Source organism: Cetorhinus maximus, chromosome 4 (assembly GCF_964194155.1).
Source record: "Cetorhinus maximus chromosome 4, sCetMax3.hap1.1, whole genome shotgun sequence".
NCBI lineage: Eukaryota > Metazoa > Chordata > Chondrichthyes > Lamniformes > Cetorhinidae > Cetorhinus > Cetorhinus maximus.
Genome location: NC_135882.1, coordinates 32,196,516 through 32,222,592, shown reverse-complemented (window position 1 = coordinate 32,222,592; position 26,077 = coordinate 32,196,516). Strand labels below are relative to the sequence as shown.

Below are 26,077 nucleotides of genomic sequence, written 5' to 3'. Positions count from 1 at the left end.
CTAGTCTCACTATGTCACTATCACTTATCTTACTTTAGGTTACAGTCCAGTAGTTACCTGCCCTCCATCAGAAGCAGATTTGCTTCAAGAGGAGGAGCATATAAAAAAATAAGCAAATACAAAAAAATGGAGCAACAAACTTAAATAAAAGAATATATCTTAGTGAAGTGCTTTCCACTACACGTGCTGAATCACCTCAGGCATATAACAAATTGATGTGGTTCGTTTGAGAGCTACTTAAAACTGAGTTGTGTTTAAATTGCAGGGGTGAGTATGAGTCTAGCTGTCACTCGCTAGACCACTATTTGTCATCTTTCCCTAATTGAGCAAGGAAGAATCAATCAGGTTGCTGTTAGACAAGAGTAACATATCGATCCGAAGGGCCCCTTGCTCAATGATTAACAGTCCACTCTGTTCCGGTTCTCTCTGGTTGCCTCTAAATGACAATACATTTAGATCCTTGTAACCATTCTGTAAAGAGCTGTGAAAGGTAGTGGTCTGATTGCTCTCAAAATTTTCTTGGAAATCTAGTGACAGGGGGTATACTAACTGAAGAGCTTAGTTTTATTTAGTTGGGAGTTAAGCAGTTTGAGCCAACTGAACAATGGACAGTGCTGCATGGCCGCCAATGAGATGAGAAATATGCAATTTTGGCAAGCTAGGCCAGACCAGCAACATCCAAATGTGTTCAGCCTTCACCTTAATAGATCTGTTGAAATGAGCAATTGACAGGAATAAGCGCCAATAGTATAAAAGGAAAGATTGCAACATGTTGGCCGTGAGCCAAAGGTCTATTAAATGTCCCAACACTGTGTTCAGAAATGGCAAACAATAGAGCATAAGCAAGGCAAAAATCAGAGCACAGAAGCCAGTAAGTAGAGATTTTTTTGCTTCTTTTCCCTCCCCGAGTCTTCTAATTTCTCAATTCTGAAAAATTAGAGACAGTTTACTTTTGAAGGAATTTGATTTTTTGAAATAAACTGGAGTACCACTGTCAGAAATAGAACACTTTAGGTAACAGATTGTCACCACCCTTTCAGAGTGTTTACAGAGGGCCTGTTTGCAGAATAGTTGGAATGCAAAACACTTTTGAAGCTGTTGTCCTGGCTCTGAAAGTGACTGTATCAATCTTTATTGCTGATGGTTTAAAACCTCAAACCTCTTTTCAAAAGATTGCACATTTGTTTTACTAATGTTGTATATACTTTTATATGTTTTGTATCATGTGGTGAATATGGTGACTTGACCATGACAAGTTTGGCGATCATCAAAATCCTATTGGACAACACTGGTGTAAACTAAAGGTATCTTTATTAGTAGTAGGCCCTGGAAATTTGAAGGGTCTCTGCTGTTCCCACCCCCACTCCCTCACCTTGTAACTCTCGTAAGAAATGGACAGAATCCAACAAAAACAGCAGGGATGCAGTTACATACTCTCTGCGATTTCCACAATTTTCTTGCCTGCTTTGCAAAGAGGTGGATTTTCAACTCATCCATGCAAAGCTAATGCCATTAGTGGTGGACATGAGGGCAGAGATGCCCTAAGTCAAAGCATTAATACATCCAGTGAGGTCAGGCATGCTAGCCATTTGTTGGCAGGTCTTAAGTGAGACAAACTGGTCTTGTGGAAGGGGGATCCAAGCCAGGCAAGCAAGCTGGATCCTCAAACATTGCTAAATTTTTTTTAAACATGCTTTGATCAGTCCCCAATGGGGACATAGCTGTGATTTGGAGGGAGCTCATATACCTTGCACAAAGGCAAGTAACCAACAGATCTTTCCACTGTATAGCTCAGGTGGACACCAAGGATGCACCCATGGTGGTGCTTGCACCCCACTGTCCCATGTAAGTCCTGTGCCCCCTACTGACTCCAATATGGTCAACACTGGAGTGCGCTGGTAAGAGCAAAATTGCTGGACCATTGAACATGGATGGAGACAAAGCATTTTGATAAGTGAAAATTTTCAAGAGGAAGTATTCACTGCCTGAGAAGCCTGGTCATTTGTTGCCAGTTACCTTGCGCCAGGATGCTTTGGTTGCTGATGGAGTCAAAACAACTCAAAAGTGTTTTATATATATATTTCTAAACTCAAACCAAAAACATCTTTGTAAAAAAAAAACTGTCCACAGTTACCTGAACTACACTCAGTATTTGACCTGGAAATTTTGCCATGCTTTGAAACTTCACCAATACCACTTAACATAAAGACAGAATTTCCCATGTACAGTTATATCAAATTTATGTCATTAATTGGAGATAAGAAATATACGAAAGCACAAATATATGATAATTAGTGATTACATACTGAAAGCTGTCCAGGCAGGAATTGTGGAGCATCTCGCAACATTCCAGGGCTCATGGGAGAAGTGACAGAAATAGAGGGGCGCTCCATCTTCTGAGACTCAAAGGAGCTAGAACCTGTATATATAAGTTGTTTTTGTTAATTGCAAATTTATTTTTCCCACATTTTTTTAAGGAATTAATGAACACTTTAACAGTAGTAATGAATTTAGAACAAAATCTAAAACAAAAGCTTAGAACCGAAAGAAATTCCTAACACCAAAATGACAATGAAAACTTAATCTCGCACCTGGACAAAATCAGGGAGAGGACTGACAGAGAGAAGATTATGCTGATGAATTTGGATGTGATTTACATCATTGTATTCTGGCTCTGTAATTGAGCAATAAATGGTCTGACAAATACTTTATATTTAAAGCACAAGTATTTTTAAAACAAAAGATGGATAATATAATGTTGGAAAGGTTGTAAATATGCAATTCATTTATTTGTAACATTAGAATTTTTCCATAAATGTGCTCCAAGGCTTGTATAAATCAATCTCATTGTTAGTGTGGCCAAGAAAACTTTGCACTGTGTGGTTGGGAGCTGTTTGATTGCTTTAATTTATGTGTCGTCATGAGTATCTGAGAAAGGACACAGAAACAAGAACAGCAGAGACAAGTTAACTTAAAGGGGGGATTTAATAATTTGAAGTACAAAGGAGTGTTCTGGTAAAAAAATTCTGAGTTCTGACAGGGGCTTTTTGATAACTGGTGGTTCTGCTGCAGATATGTTTGATGAAGGAGCAATGATGCACATTAGTCTAGTGTTTCTCAAGTTTTGGGGTTTTGATCCTCACTATAAAAAGCCCTTAGTCTGCTGGATTAATCTGCTTCTTCAATATGTGTTAGCAAATCTTCAATCTCACTCCCTGTTAACTTTGAAAGGTATTATAACTTGCATGAATTTTGCTCAGCACATATTATTTTAACCATGCAAGAATACGGAGGGCAGCATATATTTTTTAAACAAATATGACCTTTGAAGGCTCACATCACCCTGTATTCTCAAATGGTGAGGAAGGATTTCGGGCCTTGACTTCATCATAATGTTAGATGGCATTGGGATGGGACTCCATACAAGTACACCAAGGTTGTACCAGGGCAGCCCACAGATAAGTGGGATAGAAAGGATAGAATTTTACAAACTTGTGCATTCATGAATAATTGTCAATTCTGACTTTGTTCATTTAATGTTGATTTTATTAGTTTGTTAAAGTAAGTAAATTTTACTGAAGTGGAGAGAAGCAACCCACACTTACTTGATTCCAGCTGTCCATGTGTGCTGTCTGGTATCCGGGGAATGTCCCTTCAAGTAAGAAAAAACATGAAGCAAAATTTAACAACTATCTGAGTGCTGCTATACTTTCACCGAAAGACTCCATATCATACAGTAAAATCTGATGACTAGTTCACACTTCAATGTGATGGTTACCATTTCAGTGGTACATTTCAGTGGTGCATAAATCATTCTCCTATGTATTAGTTCTTTAAAGTTATAAAAATATGCAATAAACACACTTGATTTTAAATTAGGGAGAAAGAAATACATTAAATTATGACTCACTTTTAATAATGAATAAATTATGGTAAATTTTATGAATCTGACCTCCCAATGTAGAATTTCATCCCCTGGGAATTTTGTTGTGCATCCGCCATGATTTCTATCAATTAAAATTATGCATGGGAAATTGTGGGATTGTGTCAAAATGTCCTGGTATGTACTCTCATTGGTGAAGTTCCTCACTTGTTTGCAAAATTGCCTCATTAACTCTTCACTCATGGTTTTCTCATGATTTACTTATTTTATAGTATTGCCTCTGATAGCAAAGCCAGGGGCAATTCAGTAAATAAAATTACAATAAGCACACCAAAACCCTCCTCTATATGAAGATTTCCTTGTCCTTGGGTGCTTCCAAGAGTTGATTGCTGCAGGCAGTATTTGTAGCTGTGGCTGGATCACCAGATGCAATAAACTAGACATTGAGGAAGGTCCTCGTGCGATTAACAATATATTACACAAATAAAACTTTGCATTAGTTACAAATATGCAATAACTTAAAAGTTGATGCACATGAAGACACCAAAGGCTGAATTTTAACCTTTCTGACCCGCTCACTTCAAGGGACCAGAAGCAGACTGGAAACCTGATATTTTGCAGCTCTTTGCTATGGCTTTTCAACTCAGCCACGGTATTACCAACCCACTTTCAGGTTTCCCAATCAGATATATATATATATATATATATATATAATCAGTTGGAGTCTTAAAATAAATTGAACCTATTTATTGTTTGCCAGTCCAATGTGTGTGATTGGTGAGTTGGCGCAAAGGAATCCAGAAACATAAAATTATGCAAGCATTGTGTCTGAAGACCACAGGAGGAGCCACAGGCAAGATTTCGTAGAATACAGAGGCTGTATGTGCATTGAAACCCCGGGGAGTAGAGTCTCTCTACAGGCAGTACTTTGTAGAACAGCAAGTTCATGATTTATGGGATAATTGGATCGATGATGAACGGGAGCAATGAGTCAGTTCAGGGTCACACTGTGCTGTTGGTGTTGAATCAGGCAGAAATGCCATAGGCCATTGAGAGATCTTTGGGTGCCATTACTGTGCAATGGGAAAATAGCACCAGTGGGATGAGTATGGCCAAAACTTGAACTACAGCCAAAAGATGGGACGAGAATATTGAAAAAAATTCAGCTGCATTGCTGAATCTCTTCAAAGAGTAGAGAAATTACAAATCCACTATACACCTGGAGCATCTAGAAAAGACAGCGAACATTAGGAAGACGATCACCAAACTCCTCAGCATGAACAGAAAGGCCACATTCTATCCAAATTTAGGCTTTTTAAACAAAGGATGGAGCTATGCTTTTTTAGATTTATCCATAATAGAGCTGGAGAAACAAGCAGTGAAAATAAAGGTAGCCACTCGAAACGAGGGGTTGCACAAAGTCAATACTTTGGGCCTGTCTGAGGAGGATCAGAAGGGCTCTGTTAAGCTGTGGAATATGCTACAGGATCAGCTTTGTATAAAGGTGAACTTCAGAATACACCAGTTGGAGCTGATGGCTTGCAGACAACAGTCACAAGAATCAATTGATCAGTTCGTCAGCAGGTGCCATGATAAGGGTAAGGACTCTGATTTTTTGGAAACTGAACTGTCTGAATGGATAATAGAGCTAGTCATGGCTTCAGTGCCGACCTAAGCCTTCCAAAAAGACCTTTTGGAGAAAAAGTAAGCCCACTATTTTAACACACTGCTAAAAGTAGGCAGAAAATATGGAACTACTGTGGCTGGACAACAAGACCTGCAAGTATCAGGTGTGGCAATCAGTATTAGCACAGTAACCAGGACGCAGAAAACAAACTAGTTGTGTAGGAAGTGCCAGCTTCTGCACCCACGGTGAAGCTGTCCCCATTTCCAAGGCCTTTGCAAGGTAAGAGGACATTGAGCTTGCCAATATACAAAATCTAATTCCAAAGATACAACCAGAGGTTACAAAATACAACTAAACAAAAAGTATGTGTAGCATACTGGCAGAAACAACAGGGAGTGCACCAAAGACCTACATAAACACAAACACATAGGATGGGATTTTCCAGCCCTACCCGCCCGCTGAGATCATCCGGTCCCACCATAAGTCAATGGAATCTCCCGTGGCGAGTCCCGCCATGATGGGGCCAGAAAATCCCGGCCATAGATGACATTAGCAGCAAAATAGGTCAGGGTGAAGATTCAGAGTGGAGAAATCTTCAACCAGAGAATGAAGAGGCTTTCCAAATAGTGAATGTGACACGATGCGTGGATGAAGTCAAACAGTTGGAGGCTTTTGCTACTATTAGCATCATATGCTCAAAAAAAAGTGGCAAACACACTCAAAGCCAAAGTCAAGATGGAAGCGAGCGCGAACATCTTATCAGTCAGAATCCAGAAGGATAAATGTCTGGACCATTGGAAGTCAATGATACAACCTACGGCCGCCAAACTAACTGTGCACAATGGGTCACCCATTCATTGCATTGGTACACTTACGTTGAACTGCAGCTACGGAAAGTCTGCATGGAAACCACAAGTATTCTACCTGGTGGGCATGAGCGGACCAGCAGTAGCAGGGTTATCAGTGTATATAGAACTCAACAATGTCACCATAAACAAGATCACCGATGCACCAAATGTGGCAGAAGAGGCTAAAAGTAGTCACATTGAGTCAGTCCATGGCCTACAACAGAGGTACCCAGACAGATTCAACACTATAGGAAATTTCAGAGGTGATGCTACACTAATCAGAAAAGATGCAATTCCATTGATCAACCCTCCGAAAGTGCAGTGTGTACATACAGGAGAAGCTTAAGAGTAAGTTGGATAACACTGAGCGTAATGGCATTATCCATCAAGTGCACCAGCACATGCAACTTGTGCAGTATGCATCTGCATACTTAAAAAAGGTGGCATAACTCGGATATGCTTGGACCCAAGATGTCTAAATCTCTAAGACATTCTAAACAGGGGCCCACACAAGATTCCAGCATTAGAGGAATTGAATCCCAAGTTCACAGGAGCAAATATTTTCTCCAAGTTGATGCCAAACATGGATCCTGATTGGCTCATTTGGCAGAGGGATCTCAAGAAATCACGACTTTCAGAACACCATTCAGATGAATACTGCTTCCAGAGATTACCTTTGGATTACCCATCTGTCGGGATCTGTTTGAGCAGTATGTGGACAGAATTATAGAAAATATCCCTGCATGCGTATGCATCGCTGATGATATTGTGACAACAGTGTTACGGATGGCAGGGGGGGTGTTAATTTAAACATCCCTGATTTCTCCTATCATCACCCATCCGTAAACAGAAATGTGTTTTTGATCTGATTTTCCCTCTATTAGTGGTGGCATGTTTCCCAGCTCTTCAGTTTTGGGGTGATCCAATTTCTATTAATAATGCCACAGCAAACTCGAGATAAGTTAAACTCAGACAGTTAGTTTATTTGCACACACTCAAACATGGGACGAGGGTCGCAATGTAGCTTTCTGAGCTTTCATATAATAAAGAGGGGTAGAGAAAGAAAGATTTACAGGGCAAAGACCACAGATAAAATAATTATTGTTTCACGTGTGTCAAGAGTCCAGAATCTAAGTCCAATGGTGTATTACTTCACAGAGGTTGGCAGGTTGAAAACTGATGCTGGATGATACACTTTTCTAGTAGAGATGGCTTCCATGATGAGATAGGCACACAGAGATGAATTAGTCTTGTAGGCGATGGTACATAAGTTCCAGTTTGAACAGTGTAGACGGGGAGAAGGCGGGAGAATGGGGTTGAGAAACTTATCAGCCAGGACTGAATGGCGGAGCAGACTCGATGGGCCGAATGGCTTAATTTCTGCTCCTATGTCTTATGGTCTTATGGAGCGAGGCATGTAAACCTGGACAGAGCCCCTTTTCTGTGCTGCTGCTTGGTAGATGGAAAAATGGCAGACTGAGCTTTATAGCTCCATAAGGCAATATTACAGGTTCCACTAGCTGGGGTGACTCCCACCTCTCCACTTTGGCTTTGACAAAGTGGGTGCATCCCTTTGTCTGGGTCCCTGAGATTGTTAATGTTCCAACCATTAAGTCTCAAAGGAAGGTTGCAGGGTCCTTTGTCCTAGCAGATGAATCAGCTCCAATTGGCCAGGCCTGGCTTATGAAATGTAGATGGCCTCTGTGTAGTTCCCTTTGAATTTGGTCTCTGTGACCCACAGGAATCATTAGGGTCTCTTCTGAGATAACAAGGTGAACAGTTCTTCGATACTGCCAAATAGCCCCTATTGTTCAAGGGTCACAGGTAGACATAACTTCAGCCATTTTAAAAATCTTTGTCCAGTTTTTAAAATTTTAGAAATTAGCCATGAGAATATATATAAAAAATTATAAAAATATAGAGTGTGAGGTCTTTGGCCCTTGCCAGTCCTCACAGCCTCAAAGAAAAAAAAAAAGAATTATATTTTGTTTTTTTCATATGTGTTCTTATGAAGGAAGAATAGGAAATAAAAAAAGTATAGATGCATTCTCTCATTCACACTGGCATGTCTCACACTCAGCTAGCGGGCAATGGCAGTTCCCTGTTGCATTTTTCTTTTTTTTTGAGGTTTAAACCTGAGAGAGGGCAACCGCAAGGACATGGTCCTTTCCAGCGATGTGGCTGATTCGTAAGTGGAAAGGCTGTAAAGAGCAGACTCCAGCGAAACATCCAAAATTTTCAGAGGATTATGATCGGTGTATACCAGGGTTTCCAGGTGCCCATGGTGAACGTAAATTTCAAAATGCTGGAATGCTAGCAGGATACCTAAGGTTTCTTTCTCCACTGTGGAGTATCTTTTCTGGTGTGGGTTGAGTCTTTTGAAAAATAGCCAATGGGATGCTCAATGCCAAGCTCATCTTCCTGGAGCAGGACAGCTCCCACCCCTAGGTCACTGGCGTCTGTGGCTACTCTGAAAGGATTACTGATATCAGGGGCTGCTTGTACTAGTTTGTTTGACAAGACTGTTTTTTCAAAAGCCTCTTGGCAGGCCTCTGTCCACATTATCTTTGAGTGCTTTTTTAAGGCATCTGTTAAGGGGGTGGCTTGAATGCTAAAGTTTGGCATGAGCTTCCTACAGAACCCATACAACCCTGGGAAATGTTTGATTCATCTCTGGTTTTTGAGGGTGGGGAAATTGATTAGGTAAGTTGCCTGGGCCTGGGCGAACTCACTCTTTTCTAAATTCGCCACCAAGCTGACTCTCTTCAGACTCTGTGACATTGCCTCCAAATGGATCAAGTGATCACTCCAGATGTCACCGTAGATGATCAAATCATCCATGTACACTATGCAATTGCTGAGGCCAGCTACTACCTGGTTGGTCAGTTTCTGAAAGGTGGCAGGGGCATTTTTAAGGCCAAAGGGCATGACTTTGCATTGGTACAGGCCATCTGGGGTGACAAAAACAGAGACTTCTCTTGTCCTGAGCGTCGTGGGGCCTTGTCAGTGCCCCTTTAAAAGGTCAATCTTGCCCAGGTAGGCCAAGTGACCCATCTTGACTATGCAATCCTCAAGGCGGGGGGATTGTGTAGGGGTCGGCCTTGATTACCACATTGACTTTCTGGTAATCGATGCAAAGTCGTTTTGACCCATCTGGCTTCAGGACTAGCACAATGGGAGAGCTCCAACTACTTTAGCTGGGGTCAATGATGTAATTGTCCAGCATGTACTAGATTTCCTGCCAGCCCTGAGCCAGCTTGTTGGGGCTCATCCGGTAAGGGTGTTGTTTGATTGGTAAGGTGTCTCCCACATTCACGTCATGGACTGTTAGGATAGTACGCCCTGGCCCTAAAGAGCCTCTCTAGCACGGCTGCCACATTCTCCCTCTGTTTCTCGGTCAAATCGGCTAATTGGGTACTTAAGTCCTTTAAGACCCTTGTATTTGCCAGCCTGGAAGCTGGGGGTTCAACCGGGGGACCCTCCAATCCCTCCTCCTCAGTGGAAGACACCTGGCTGTCCACAGATTCTTCCACCTTCTGGCAAATACCCACGGGTTTACTGAGCTTCCGGCTGTAATACCTTTTAACAAGTTAAGGTGGCATAACCGGTGCTTTTTCCTCCTATCCAGGGTGTGGATCCGGTAGTTTACTTTGCTAATTTTTTTTGCTACCCAATACAGGCCATTGGACTTGGGTCGCAAAGAGTTGGTGGGTAGAGGCAATGGCACTAGGACTTGGTCTCTAGATTGGACTGAGCACGTCTATCTGTGTGCCTTTTCATTGTCTGTGGGAAGCTTTTGATGCTGCTTGGCCATTGCACAGGCATTGAGAAGCCTGTTAGAGACATATCCAACATAGAGGCTTCCTCCCTAGGTTCCAGAAGTTACTCTTTATCAGTTGTAGGGAGTTTTACACTTCATGCCTGTAAATTAGTTTGAAGTTGGTGAAGCCAGTGGATTCGTTCAGGGAGTCTTGGGTGTCAAGCAGCTGGAAGCTCAAATTCTTATCCCAGTCATGGGAATATTCGGTGCAGTAGCCCTAATCATAGTTTTCGGAGTTTAGTGATACCGCTGTAGCGTCCCCTGGGACTGAGGGTGATATGCTGAGAACTTGATTATACCTAAGCTGTGCATAACTTCTTGAAACATTTGGACTGGAAGTTAGTCCCCTGATCCAATTGGATCTCTCTTGGAAGACCGTACCGGGCCTTGGCTTGTGATCTTCCAGAGAGAATGGCTTTGGGAAACCTGGTGGCCAGATCCAATATGGCTAGGAGGTATTGGCAACTGGTCTTGGTTCTGGGTAGAGGAACACACACAATCTACCAGTATTCGATCAGAGGGTTCACCGAATGCTGGGATGGGCTTGAGGCAGGGCTGGTTTAATAGTGGTTTGGGGTCTTCCTGCAACCCGGTAGGCATGGCAGGTTTTGCAGTATTCCCCTATATCAGACTGCGGGCGTGGCCAGAGATAGTGCTTACTGAAGTGGGTTAAAGTTTTACGGGTGCCTACATGTCCGGCCATCCGGATGGCATGAACAATTCTTAGAATTTCCTGACGGTATTCTGGAGGCAAAACAATCTGGTGGAGCACTGCCCACTCTTCATCTGCAAGCCTCCCTCGGGGTCTCCACTTCTGCACTACTAACCCATCTCGTAGGCAGTAACACTCAGGGACCTGGGTAGCTTCTGCTTCCGAGCAGGCAGTCTGTGCTATGTGCCAGACCTCAGGATCTGCCTGTTGGGCTTTGACCAGGGAGGTGCGGCTGAGCACTTCCTCCCCTTCAGTCAGACTTCAAAAGAATGTTTCCGCTAGCCTGACTTCTGGCTCATCTTGCTGGGACACAGGCTCTCTGCTGATTGAGCTTGCCTACCTAACCTGGGATCGGGTCGCTACACAGCCAGGGAAAATCCCTGGGATGTCCTCCTGTAGCCAGTTTCTCTCTCTTCATTTGGCTGGCCTGAAACTATAGGGCTGGGACCATCTTACCACCAGCCAAATTAGTTCCTAAGTAGGGAATCGATTCTGGTCACCGGCAGTTCGGGGACAATTCCCATCATCACCAGGCCCGAGACCAGGTCACACTGTAGGTGGTTCTGATGGAGGGGGACAGACAATTATCCCCCCTCCCACTCCACTGATTAGTGCCTTGGCTTTTAGGGAGCGTTCAGGGGACAGGGTTATTTTCCGCTCCAACATTCTTGAGAAAATTGATATAGGGAGTGACAAGGTATTGGAGGCGTTGGCAGGCTTAAAAGTGGACAAATCTCCAGGTCCGGATGATTTGTGTCCCAGGCTGCTGAGAGAGGCAAGGGAGGAGATCGCAGGGGCTCTGACCCAAATTTTTAATTCCTCTCTGGCCACGGGGGAGGTGCCAGAGGACTGGAGAACAGCTAATGTGGTTCTGCTATTTAAGAAGGGTTGTAGAGATAAGCCAGGGAACTACAGGCCAGTGAGTCTCACGACAGTGGCAGGGAAAATATTGGAGAAAATTCTGAAGGAGAGAATCTATCTCCACTTGGAGAGGCAAGGTGTGATCAGGGATAGTCAGCATGGCTTTGTCAGAGGGAGGTCATGCCTAACAAATTTGATTGAATTTTTTGAGGAGGTGACCAGGTGTGTAGATGAGGGTAGTGCAGTTGATGTAGTTTATATGGATATCAGCAAAGCCTTTGACAAAGTCCCACATGGGAGACTTATAAAGAAGGCAAATGCACATATGGGATACAGGTTAATTTGATAAGGTGGATTCAAAATTGGCTTAGTTGTAGGAGACAGAGGGTGATGACAGAAGGATGCTTTAGTGACTGGAAGCCAGTGTGCAGGTCAGTCCCCTATTATTTGTCATTTATATATACGACATAGATGACTATGTGGGGGTTAGGATTAGTAAGTTTGTGGATGACACAAAGATTGGCCGGGTGGTCAATAGTGAGGCTGAGTGTCTGGTGCTACAGGAAGATATAGACGGGATGGGCAAATGGGCAGATAAGTGGCAGATGGAATTTAACCCTGAAAAGTGTGAGGTGATATACTTTGGAAGGAGTAATTTGACAAGGAAGTATTCAATGAACGGCATGACACTAGGAAGTTCTGAGGAAGAAAGTGACCTTGACGTGTGTGCCCATAGATTTCTGAAGGTGGAGGGGCATGTTAGTGGGGTGGTGAAAAAGGCATATGGGATACTTGCCTTTATTAATCGAGGCGTAGATTACAAAAGTAGGGAGGTCATGTTGGAGTTGTATAGAACCTTGGTGAGGCCACAGCTGGAGTACTATGTGCAGTTCTGGTCGCCACATTATAGGAAGGATGTGATTGCACTGGAGGGGGTGCAGAGGAGATTCAACAGGATGTTGCCTGGGATGAAACATTTAAGTTATGGAGAGAGGTTGGATAGACTTGGGTTGTTTTCGTTGGAGCAGAGAAGACTGAGAGACGACCTGATCAAGGTGTACAAGATTATGAGGGGCATGGTCAGGGTGGATAAGGAGCAGCTGTTCCCCTTAGTTGAACAGTCAGTCACGAGGGGACACAAGTTCAAGGTGAGGGGCAGGAGGTTTAGGGGGGTGGCTGTCAGGAAAAACTTTTTTACCCAGAGGGTGGTGACAGTCTGGAATGTGCTGCCTGGGAGGGTGGTGGAGGCGGGTTGCCTCACATCCTTTAAAAAGTACCTGGATAAGCACTTTGCATTTCATAATATTCAAGGTTATGGGCCAAGTGCTGGTAAATGGAATTAGGTCGGTAAGTCAGGTGTTTCTCTCGTGTCGGTCCAGACTTGATGGGCCGAAGGGCCTCTTCTGCACTGTGTGATTCTGTGATTAAGGACTGGATGGCCCCTGTGTCCCACAGCAGTACAACGTACTTTCTCACATTCTGTGATGGGTACAGGCACACTGTTCCTGGCAGCAAAAACCTCTGACAGCTCTCAGAAATTTTGTCCAGCTTGGCTACACATAGGGCCAGGCCCTCAGGAGGAGTAACCCCTGTAGTGAGTGTCTTCAACTGCTCTGCTGCACTATCCATTGAGGCATCCTTCAGCGGACTACTCAAATGGAACCCTATTAGGCCAATAAGCTTCCCCTGCAATCTACAGCAGTCAGGTGTGCAATGGCCTATTTTATTGCAATGAGAACACACTGGTCTCTGGGGGTTCTCCTTTTGAGTCATGGCAGAGGGGTGGGGGGTAGCTTTCCACACGCTCCTCTGAGTTTTCTTTTCTGGGCTTTCCTATCTAGATCACCCTGCTTATCTTTCCAATACTCATGGGAATAGTTTGGAAAGGATCTGCCTGAGTTTTCAGGCCTATGGGCGAGATCGTAGCTGTCTGCTGTGATGGCTGGATCCCTGGCTGTGAGGATTCTCTGCTCCTCCAAAGGTATTTGCAGGATGGAGGGTAGGCAATTTTTGAATTCCTCCAACAAGACCAACTCATGATCCCCTCATAGGTGCATGGGTTTCTTAGGGATCTTAAACCATCGGTTGAACGCGATTTGATTCAGCCTTCTGAACTTGATGTCGGTTTGTGTGGGCTACTTACGAGTGTTCTGGAATTGCTGGCGACGTGCCTCCAGGACTAACTTGTAGACACTTAGGATGGCAGCCTTGGTCTGCTCATAATTGACAGACACGTCAGGGGCAGCATGGAGTAGACCTCTTAGGCTCTCCCTGACAGCTCCCTTGAAGTAAAAATGTCCAGATCTCCAATGGCCATTTTAGCTGTTCTGCTATTTTCTCAGAAGTGGCAAAAAATGACTCCACATCACTCTCTTCAAATTTGGGAATGGATCTAGCATGCTTGAGGGCCTCAGAAAGTGGTTCGGAGTTAGAGATAGGGGTGCTACTGGGTAGAGAGAGATTTTCCCTGACAGCTTCCAGCTCTCTGGCCTCACTCTCCTTTTGAGCTGCTAGGTCCATTTATAATTTTGAGTTGGAATCCTCTGTCTTTTTCTTGTTCTCTTATTCTTGCCTTTTCTCTTTCCCTTTCTCTCTCTTTTTTCCTCTCCTTAAACTCTAGCTGCAATCTAAAATTTCCAGCTCGGGTTTGGCTAGGGGAGGGGATTCGGAGTCAGGGTTGAGCTTTACATCTAACTGCTCTACTGGTAATGTGAGATCCAAATATTCTACCAACAACTGGATCAGTTCACTTCTTTTCATTTTACTGGGCAATTTTAACCGTACCTCCCTAGCTACAGCTTTCAGCTGTTCTGTACTAAGGGCTGTCAAAAGTTTTCCTGTTCAAATTCCCTTGTTTGACCCCCATCTGGGCATATAAAGTTGCCATTTTCTTAGCGTTTGGGAAAATGAATTTGCTGTGGTAAGTTACCTGTGTGTTAAAATTCGTTCCAGCCGCTGGGATTTCCTCTAGGCCTCCAAGTGATTCTTTTATATCAGATCTGGCTCATCTGTTAACTTGAACACTGGTCAAATTCAAATGGATTATCCCAGACTTGAGCTCCCAATTTCTGTTACGGACAGGAGGGGGAGGGGGAGGGGGAGTTAATTTAAACAGCCTTGGTTTCTCCTCTCATCAGCTGTCCATAAACAGAAATGTCTTTTTGATTTGATTTCCCCCTTTATCAGCGGTGGTGTATTTCCCAATTCCTCTGTTTTGGTGTGATCCAATTTTTATTAATAATCACACAGCAAACTCGAGGTAGGGTAAACTCAGAGTTAGTTTATTTGCGCACACTCAAAAGCACGAGCAACATAGCCTCCTGAGCACTCATACAAGAAAGAGGGATGGACAAAGAAAAATTTACAGGGCAAAGACCACTGAGAAGAGAATTATTGGTTCACATGTGCCCAGAGCACAGAATCAAATTTCAATGGTGTATTCCTTCACTGAGATCGGCAGGTAGAAAACTGATGCTGGATAATTGACCTTTCCAGTAGAAATGACTCCATGATGAGCTAGGCACGCAGAGATGAATTGGTCTTGTAGGCTTTAGTACAGAAGTTCCAGTCGAAACAGTAGATGGGGCCAGGAATTTAAACCTGGACAGAGCCCCTGTTCTGTGTTGCTGATTGGAAGATGGCAGACTGAGCTTTGCAGTTCCACAAGGCACTATTACATTACTGGTCCCACAAACCAGAGGGGGAGGTGGCGGGGTTCATGTCACATGACTCCCACCTCTCCACTTTGGCTTTGACAAAACGGTTGTATCTCTTTGCCCTGGACCCTGAGATTGTTGCTGTTCCAACCATTAAGTCTGAAAGGAAGGTTGCAGGGTCCATTGTCCAGCAGATGAATCAGCTCTGAATAGCCAGGCCTGGCTTATGAAATGTAGATGGCATCTGTATGGCTGCCTTTGAAATTGGTCTCTGCAGCCCACGAGGGCTGAGTTGCTCGGCTCTCTTCCAAGATAACAGGGGGAAATTTCTTCCATACTACCAAATAGCCCCGTTTTTTCAAGGGTCACAGACAGACGTAGCTTCAGCTATTTTAAAAGTCTTTGTTCAGTTTTTAAAATTTTTAAAATTAGCCGTGACAATATATATATATATTTTATTATTTTTATATATATAATTTTTTATGCATAATATATATTGTAAGGTCTTAGCCCACTGACAATGGGCAAAAGCATAGAAAAGCATGACTGAAATTTTCATTTACAGCAGGAGCTCATCATGAAGGGCTCATCTTCAGCCGCAAGAAGTGCCAGGTGAATGTGGGTCAGATTAAATTTTTCGGTTCTATTTATTTGAGTTCTGGGATGCATCCTGACCCAGGCAAACTTGAAGGTGCATGGCATTTGCCTGCCCCACAGGACAGAGATGCGGATGCAGAGATGCCTCAGATTCTTTGACTTCTTAGCATCAAACATAGCAAACTCTGCCAATAGAGCTTCAATACTTAGAGAACTGTGAAGGAAGGATGTTCCATGGGTAGAACTTTTCGTTCGGTGTGACATGCCTGACTCACTCAAGCGTGAAATAACACGTGATGACGTCGGGCAAGTGTCCCTACGTCATCATGCACTTGCGCAATAATTCAGTCAGCGGGCGCACATGAGAGTCAGAAGCGCGCCCGCCAATAATTAAGAGGCCTATTAAGGCCATTAAAGTAGTAATTAACTGAGATTTTTTTGTTGCCCATCCAATGTTACCGTTGACGGGTGGGTGAACCGGCCAGGCAGCCTTTGCATTTTTCAGGAAACCTCATTCACGGGTGGGAATGGTTTCTAATAAGTTTTTTAAAAAAATTTGGACAGAATTTTCATCATCTATATGTTCTGATGACCAACTCTGACGTGTGGGCATTTTTTCCTGGTTTTTAAAATCTTTATTTTTTGTACTTAAATTCTTCAGCTTCTCTGCCTTCAGGGAGCTTTCATTCCATGCTCCACCATGCCCGCACTGACTTCAGCGCTGGCCTTCCTCCCGCCCCAATCCTGGCAGCGCTGAGCCTTTCAGTGCACTATTAATTGGCCAGCCAACGTGAAATCGCGTTCACGGAGTTCGATCGCGTTTGGGGGTCCGTTCCCCAGGCACTCCTGGGCCTGCCGATTGCAGTCGTCCGCCAAAATAAAAATCCTGCCCCATGTGTATGGCTGGAGGACCATCAACACATGTTCGAGTCACTTGAACAGGCATTAAGAAGAAACCTGTGTTCTACAATACCATGACCCAAGAAAAGTGTTATTCATAGAGGTCGATGCTTCTCAAAAAGGGTCAGGAGTGTGAATTTTTAAGATGGAAAACCAATTGGCTCCAAAAGTCTATTGCAAGTGCAGTCCAATTATTGAAAGAGAGTGCGAGACACCCACTCTGGTATTTGCTATCACAAGATTCCACACATACCTATTTGGTGAACTATTCTTTGTGGAAACTACGACAAACCATTGGAAATGATTTGGCGCAAGCCACTGATGAGTGAACCACCCAGACCACAATGACTTCTGAAAAAAATGCTGGGAAACAACTTTGAATTCCAGTACAAACCTGATAGCAAAATGGTTAGTTCAGACACACTGAGCAGGTTGCCGAATCCGAAAAAGACTGTGCATAATTTGCTAGACCTATAAGCCGAAGGCATAGATTTCGAAGTGGAATAGATACTCAATGTCAATCTGATGAGTTTTGGTCAACACATACGCAACCAACTTCAGAAAGAAACAGCAAAAGATCCACAACTGAAGGCATTATAGAAGGTCATTGTCGAAGGTTGGCCTAATACGGTAGTAGTACCACCAGACACCCTCAGATGTTTTTGGCTGTACAGAGATAATCTAGGTATTTCAAGAGGTGTGATTTTCAAAGGAGTGCAAATGCTTGTATCTAAAGCTCTTTGCCAGGACATATATCACAGTTACACCAGAGGCATATGGGCATAGAGCAAACAAAATGCCTGGTGAAGTATACTGTGTATCGGCCAGGGATCAACAACAATATCGAGGTAGTGGGGATGTGTGAAGAATGCCAGAGACACCAGCTATACCAACACAAAGAACCACTGCAACCTCACGTGGTTCCAAAATTGCAACAGATTTATTCACTACTCATAGCGACAACTTCTCTAGTCACTGATTACTTTTCCAAGTTTTCAATCATCAGGCAATTGAAGCATTCCTCGAGTATGACCATGGCAGACACAATGAGCACAGTTTGCTCGGTACAGCTGAACAGATTATATCAGACGCTGTACAGTACACTGGCAGACCTTTTAGGGGCATGTGTGCTAAATGGGGCATAAACTATATGACAGCTTCGCCACACTATCCCAGAGTCAATGGTCTTGCTGAGTGAATGGTCCACAAGTACTGAAAAACAAAAGATCTTGTATTTCCATGTTACACTTGGGAGTAATACCTTTAGACAAGATTTACCATCACCAGTGGAAACCATGTTTGGAAGACAGATTAGGGCAACATTGCCAAGACATCACCTACTAAAATTCTCTGGAATACAGGAGAAACTTCTCAAAAAACAAGGGAGAATGAAGACGGCACACAAGCAACATGAGGTGCCAAACTGCCTAGTCTCTGCATAGGGCAAAAGGTTCGGGTCATACATCCTTCCCAAGGAACCTGGTTACCCATGGAAGTATCTAAATTGTGCAGTGAGCCTAGATCTTACGAGGTCACAACATTGAATGGGGACATGTTAAAGAGAAACAGAAGCCACCTAAGGGAATTGTACAATGTCTAACTCACCCAGCACTCCAGTTAAGTCTAGAACACATCCAAAGATAAACTCAAAGTGAAATTGTGGAAGACAATCTTGAAAATAATCAGCATTCTGACATTACATAGGAAGCTAATGCATCTACAACTCAAAAACACGCAAGTGATAAGTCTAGATCTCAGGAAATTATACCGTCATGAGATTTGGGAGGATTAGTAAACCACATATACTGACTCTTAAACTCTTAATTCATGAACAGCAATCTATCTTTTGTGTAAATAATTTTCACAACCACCCTGTGTATGTATATTTACTCTTAATGTATGTAATACTCTCTTTGAGAAAAAAAATGTTGCGATTTCACTTCAACAGTATATGCAAATGATGTACACATGTCATTGAGGATCCAAGATGTAAAGCAGCTTGTGACCAGCTGTCTGTTCAGTAGCGTAGTTTACCAATCCAGTGTATGTGATTGGTGAATTTGCATAAAGGAGCCCAGAAACACAACAACAGTAACACTTGACAAATACTTTCAATCCATCCAATCTATACAATCCATTTCTCACATTCGGAACTCTCTCCACGAGATCAGAACTCCAGGGGCAGAATTTTTAGCTCGGTGTGTGGACGCGTGCCCGACCCGCTCAAGCGTAAAATAGCGCGTGATGACATCAGGCGAGTGTCCCTGACGTCATCCTGTGTTCGCGCGATCATGGGTGGTGGTCCATTCCCCGGCCGCTCCGGACCCACCCCCAGGGCGCCCTAAAAATCCTGCCCCAGGGAGAGGCAGAGATCAGGGGGTTGCCCTCCAATAATAGCCAACTTAACAGCTGAGGATGAGGAAGCCACAGAGGTCAGAAGGATGACAGAGTGTCTGGCCATTGGGGTTGGAGAAGTAGGGGTCTCCCAGATACCTGATGACAGAATTAGATATTGCACTCCCACAGGACACAGAACAATCACTAATATCAATTTGCTGTCACCAATAACTGAAATATGAGCACGTGCACAATGATGACTTTGAACCCTTTTCCCATATTAGTTTTCATTCATGTCTTTCATCTCCCACACGTCCTTCATGTGTGACACAGAATTTGGAGCTGGAGAAAGCTAAAAAGAAAGATATGCATTAATATTGCATCTTTCATGATCTCAGGACATCCCAAAGTGCTTTACAGTCAATGGCTACTTTCGAAGTTCAGTCACTGTGGGAATGTAGGAAACATGGAAGCCAATTTGTGCAAAAAACCCCCACAAACAGCAATGTGTTAATGACTCTGTTTTTGTTATGTCAATTGATGGTTAAATATTGACCAGGACACTGGAGGGAACTCACCTGCTCTTCAAGATAGAGCATGAGACCTTTTACATCCACCTGAGAGGGTGATGGACCCTCAGTTTAACATTTCATCTAAAAGACAGCACTGCCAACAGTGCAACATTCCCTCCGTACTGCATCAGGCTAGATTTCTGCAATGAAGTCACAGGAATTTTTTTTTATTATTCATTCGTGGGATGTGGGCTTGGCATGCTGGGCCAGCATTTATTGCCCATTCCTAGTTACCTTTGAGAAGGTGGTGGTGAGCTGCCTTCTTGAACCGCTGCAGTCTATGTGGTGTAGGCACACCCACAGTGCTGTTAGGAAGGGAGTTCTAGCATTTTGACCCAGTGACAGTGAGGGAACAGCGATATATTTCCAAGTCAGGATGGTGAATGACTTGGAGGAGGACTTCCATTTGGTGATGTTTCCATCTATCTGCTGCCCTTGTCCTTCTAGATGATAGTGGTCATGGATTTGGAAGGTGCTGTCTAAGGATCCTTGGTGAATCCCTGCAGTGCATCTTGTAGAAGGTATACACAGCTGCTACTGTGCGTTGGTAGTGGAGGGAGTGAATGTTAGTGGGAGTGGTGCCAATCAAGTGGCCTGCTTTGTCCTGGACGGTGTCAAGCTTCTTGAGTGTTGTGGGAGCTGCACTCATTCAGGCAAGTGGGGAGTATTCCATCACACTCCTGATTTGTGCCTTGTAGATGGTGGACAGGCTTCAGGGAGTCAGGAGGTGAGTTACTTGTCACAGGATTCCTAGCCTCTTGGCCTGCTCTTGTATTCACAGGATTTAGATGGCTAGTCCAGTTCAGTTCCTGGTCAATGGTAATACCTAGGATGTTGATAGTGGAGGATTCAGTGATGGTAATGCCATTGAACATTAAGGGACGATGGTTAGATGCTCTCTTGTTGGAGATGGTCACTGCCTGGCACTTATGTGGTGTGAATCTTACTTGCCATTTGTCAGCCCAAGTCTGGATATTATCCAGGTCTTGCTGCATTTGCACAAGGACTGCTTCAGTATCTGAGGAGTTGCGAATGGTGCTGATCATTATGTAACCATCAGTGAACATCCCCACTTCTGACCCTAAGATGGAAGGAAGGTCATTGATGAAGCAGCTGAAGATGGTTGGGCCGAGGGCACTACCCTGAGGAACTCCTGCACTGATGTCCTGGAGCTGAGATAACTGACCTCTAACAACAACAACCATCTTCCTTTGTGCCAAGTATGACTCCAACCAGCAGAGAGTTTTCCCCCTGATTCCCATTGACTCCAATTTTGCCAGGGCTTCTTGATACCACACTCAGTTAAATGCGGCCTTGGTGTCAAGGGCAGTCACTCTCACCTCACCTCGGGAGTTCAGCTCTTTTCTCCACGTTTGAACGAAGGCTGTCATGAGGTCAGCAGCTGAGTGACCCTGGCGGAGCCCAAACTGAGCGCCAGTAAGCAGGTTATTGCTAAGCAAGTGCCACCTGATATCACTGTTGATGTCCCCTTCCATTACTTTACTGATGATCGAGAGTAGACTGATGGGGCGGTAATTGGCCGGATTGGATTTGTCCTGCTTTTTGCCGGGTAGATGCCAGCATTGTAGCTGTACTGGAACAGCTTGGCTACTGGCACGGCAAGTTGTGGAGCACAAATCTTCAGTGCTATTGCCGGAATATTGCCAGGGCCCTTGGCCTTTGCAGCATCCAATGCTTTCAGCCATTTCTTGAAATCACATGGAGTGAATCGAATTGGCTGAAGACTGGGATCTGTAATGCTGGAGGAGGCCAAGATGGATCATCCACTCGGCACTTCTGGCTGAAGATTATTGGAAATGCTTCAGCCTTATTCTTTGCACAGATGTGCTGGGCTCCTCCATCATTGAGGATGAGGATATTTGTGGAGCCTCCTCCTCCAGTGAGTTGTTTAATTGTCCACCACCATTCACAACTCGATGTGGTAGGGCTGCAGAGCTTAGATCTGATCTGTTGGTTATGGAATCGCTTAGCTCTGCCTATCACTTGCTGCTTCTGTTGTTTGGCACAGAAGTAGTCCTGTGTTATAGCTTCACCAGGTTGACACCTCAATTTTAAGTACACCTGGTGCTGCTCCTGGCATGCCCTCCTGCACTCTTTATTGAACCAGGGTTGATTCCCTGGCTTGATAGTAATGGTAGAGTGGGGGATATGCCAGGCCATGAGGTTACAGATTGTGTTTGAGTATAATTCTGCTGCTGCTGATGGCTCACAGCGCCTCAAGGTAGCCAGCCTTGAGTTGGTAGACGTGTTCAAAATCTATCTCATTTAACACGGTGGTAGTGCCACACAACGCGATGGAGGGTATTCTCAATGCGAAGGCGGGACTTTGTCTCCACAGTGACTGTGCAGTGGTCACTCCTGCTGATACTGTCATGGACAGATGCATCTGCAGCAGGCAGATAGGTGAGGATGAGGTCAAGTATGTTTTTCCCTCTTGTTGGTTCCCTCACCATCTGCCGTAGACCCAGCCTGGCAGCATTGTCCTTTAGGACTTGGTCAACTCGCTCAGTAGTGGTGCTACTGAGCCACTCTTGATGATGGACATTAAATTCCCTCACCCAGAGTACATTCTGCACCCTTGCCATCCTCAGTGTTTCCTTTAAGTAGTGTTCAACATGGAGGAGCACGGATTCATCAGTTGAGGGAGGGTGGTATGTGGTAATCAGCAGGAAGTTTCTTTGCCCATGTTTGATCTGATGCCATGTGGCTTCATGGGGTCCGGAGTCGATGTTGAGAACTCCCAGGGCAACTCACTCCTGACTGTATACCACTGTGCCGCCACCTCTGCTGTGTCTGTCCTGCTGGTGGGACAGGACATACCTAGGGATGTTGTTGGTGGTGTCTGGGTCATTATCTGTAAGATATGATTCCTTAGGATGATTATGTCAGACTGTTGCTTGACTAGTCTGTGAGACATCTCTCCCAATTTTGGCACTAGCCCCCAGATGTTAGTAATGAGGACTTTGCAGGGTCAACAGTTTGCCATTGTCGTTTCCATTGCCTAGGTCGATGCCAGTTGATCCATCCGGTTTCATTCCTTTTTTTTTCAGACTTTGTAGAGGTTTGATATAACCAAGTGGCTTGCTTGGCCATTTCAGAGGGCATTTAAGGGTCACCCACATTGCTGTGCATCTGGAGTCACATGTAGGCCAAACCAGGTAAGAACGGCAGATTTCCTTCCCTAAAGGACATTAGTGAACCAGGTTTTTTTAAAATTTAAATTCCACCATCTGCCGTGGCAGGTTTTGAACCTGGGTCCCAGGGCATTACCCTGGGTCTCTAGATTATTTGTTCAGCGACAATACCACTACGCTATCACCTCCCCCAAAATGAGGAAGACTCCTCAGATGAGGACTGCCTATTGTGTAGTGTAGGTTATGAATCCACATAGGCTGTGACCTCTTAGGATCTAGGCTCACTGCACACTTTACATACTTCTGTGGGCAACCAGGTTCCCTTGGTAGGATGTATGATCTGAACCTTCTGTCCTAAGTGGAGACTAGGCAGTTTTGCAACTCATGTTGGTTGTGTGCTGTCTACAGAGAAGCATTATAACATGGCTTCTGCACAATCTCCACCAATGCAAATACATATACCTCAATGGAACTCCAAGGCAGTTAGTTAGGTTGTTGCATGGTGAGCAACACATCACAAGTGAGCAGGAGCAGTGTTTGAGACAAGGATAGCAGTGGATAGTCTCCGTGGAAGGTCTCAGAACACTCCAGGTTCTGCTCAGCTGGACACAGATACTGAGTCTTGGGGATCATTCACAAACAAGGATAATTCCAGAGCAGCAACAAAAAAAAGTGAGGTTCTTTGGGCATATTGTGCATACCACAAGAGAGAGGTCAAATTGGTCTGTCCATATTATAAATGCCACAGTGTTGCAGGCCTTTGCGCTGATGTCTACCTCCATGGAAAGAGTGATCACTTGCATGGAGCATCAGACACAATTGGCAACTGAGTGCATACTTGTCCTCACCAATGCACATACTATCTTCCACTTTAAATAGGATGGATGAAACCCTCGTCTTGGCTGCTCAGCACCTCAATGGAGTGCATCAAAGTGCTCTCCAGCTCTTGGAAGTGCAGGTGGGCCAGGAAAGGGAAGATACAGAAAAGGCACATGGAAGTGGGGACTCTGCTCAAGGCGTCCCCACTTCTAACCTCTTGACCCTTCCACCAACTCCCCTCAGTCAGAACCCTGCATGCTGCCTCCTGCCTTGATGACCCACTCTGCCCCTGCACAGGTGCAGTCTGGGGCAGCTTTTGACAGGTCCTTCAGAGGCACTAAAACCCAGATATGTCCGCCATACCAGCTGTCTGAGCAGGGGAATGAGGACCCTACCTTTAGCTTTGTTGAAGCTATATGGGTAGTAGCACATAGAAATAATAGGAAACAGAAAAGAAAGAGCTTTCAGTTCCATAAGTTGATTCAGTTGGGTGTTTATAACAATATCACTGTGCTAATGTTTTTGAAAATGTCAATGAAATATAAGCTCTACTTCACATATCCATTGTTCAATCACCTTGTCCTTTACTGCCTGCCAAATGGCCATTAGCCACGAGACGAATGGTATGACCAGAATAGAAGATGAGCAAAGTATGTGAGTGACATAGCAGGATTACTGTGAGAACAATTTGTGTTGTGGGGGGGAAGGGGGTTGCAATGGGTTCAGCATTAGTGTGCCATATGACTTCAAACACCTCAGGTTATCAGAATCACACCCAAATGACTCCTTCCTGGCAGCTAGGTGAGTGGCTGCAAGGAACCTGGTCATATCAGGCTCCTCCTGAACGAATGCAGCGCAATCATCACCTTCCACCTCCTGCAGCTCCAGTCCACTCTGCAGCATTCTGCTGTGCAAGGTAAGCAGACCACAACCATTTTTGGAATCCTTGCTGGTGCATAATGAAGGGCACAGCTAGATCTGTCACTTTAGATAGGATGTGAATCACACCTTCAGCAACCCAATAGCTCTATGAGCCTTCTTTTGCACATGTGGCTCTCTTTGTACCTTTCTTCTGCATCAGTAATAGGGCTCCTTATAGTTGTCAACAGCCAGGTCCTTAAAGGGTAAACCTTATTTCCAAGGAGTCATCTGTTGAGGCTTGGCTGATGTGAGTGAAGTTGATTACAAAGGTGCAGAGAAGTGTTAACTTTGTTTGACAATATATGTTATGGCTCTATGACAATACATGTTATTTTTTTCTGTGATCTCTTTTGTCAGTGTTTATTTGTACAAGGTTAAGAGTTGTAAAGTGCTTAAAGCTTCTTTTATTGATACTCTAATGGTCTGTTTGACACTTTTACAGATTTGTAGGAAGACCAGTTTTTCTTCCAAAAAATTACGAATGGATGTTTTTTCCTAAGCAATTTCATACATGCCATTGTTACTATAAGATTTATTGGTTCTGTAGATAGTGTATATTTGGTGAATGAGCGTGGAAGGACCATGAGTTTGCATGGATGGTATGAGGCTGTCCTTGGGGTGAGTGGGGGTATGAGTTAGTATCATGTTGGTGTGGGAACTATAAGGGGCCATGGGGGTGGGTGCCAGTGCATGAGTTGGTATGGAGGGCGCGTGTTTTTGAACTTACCTTTCAAAAGGATCAAAGGGTTCCCGAATCCAGACTATGGTTCACAACTCCTCTGAGATCCATGAACTATGAATCATGGAAAAGCTGGCCTAACTCCATGAAAATTGTGGGATGAGGAGGGGGGGTGGCTGGGGCTCGGAGATCCTATCCCTACAATGGAGCTAGCCAGATCAGGAGTGCAAGGTTCAGGCTTGTTACTCGCGCCCTTATTTCGTGCTGATGAAAATTGAGCGCACTGGGAAGAGGTGCGCGAATCCTGGAATTGGGCTCCCACCATAATTCCATGTAGCAACTTGCACCTGTAACTTGTCAACCTTATTTGCAAACAACCCTTGCATTAACATGCATGCATTCCAACACTATGTTAGTTGACTTTGCTTTTTCCCTTCAAATAAGTCCTGTTCTTTCTGCACTATTCTTTGTTCTGCTGCTCTTTGTCACTACTAGTTTCCCATGCACTCCGTTTCTCCTCACTGCTGCTGCACTCTGGGTCCCTCCCCCTGCCAAATTAACTTGAACCCTCCCCCACAGTATGAGATAATATCCTCAAGAGGATTCCTGTCCCAGCCCTCTTCTGGTGCAATCAGTCTGGATAATGCAGGATTCCTGCCCCAGGAAGCTGACCTGTATGGTAATCTGTAT

At 44.2% G+C, this 26,077-nt stretch overlaps 1 protein-coding gene across 1 annotated transcript in view; it reads right to left on the bottom strand.

The window, feature by feature from the left end:
• Positions 1 to 26,077, bottom strand: part of rims2a (regulating synaptic membrane exocytosis 2a) — a 1,205,442-nt gene that overhangs the window by 452,095 nt on the left and 727,270 nt on the right. Inside the window, exons 11-12 of the mRNA XM_078540066.1 lie at positions 3,606 to 3,652; positions 2,307 to 2,419 (exon numbers count right to left, since the gene is read on the bottom strand). Of these exons, the coding sequence (XP_078396192.1) occupies positions 2,307 to 2,419; positions 3,606 to 3,652 (160 nt within the window). The remainder of the gene's footprint in view (positions 1 to 2,306; positions 2,420 to 3,605; positions 3,653 to 26,077) is intronic.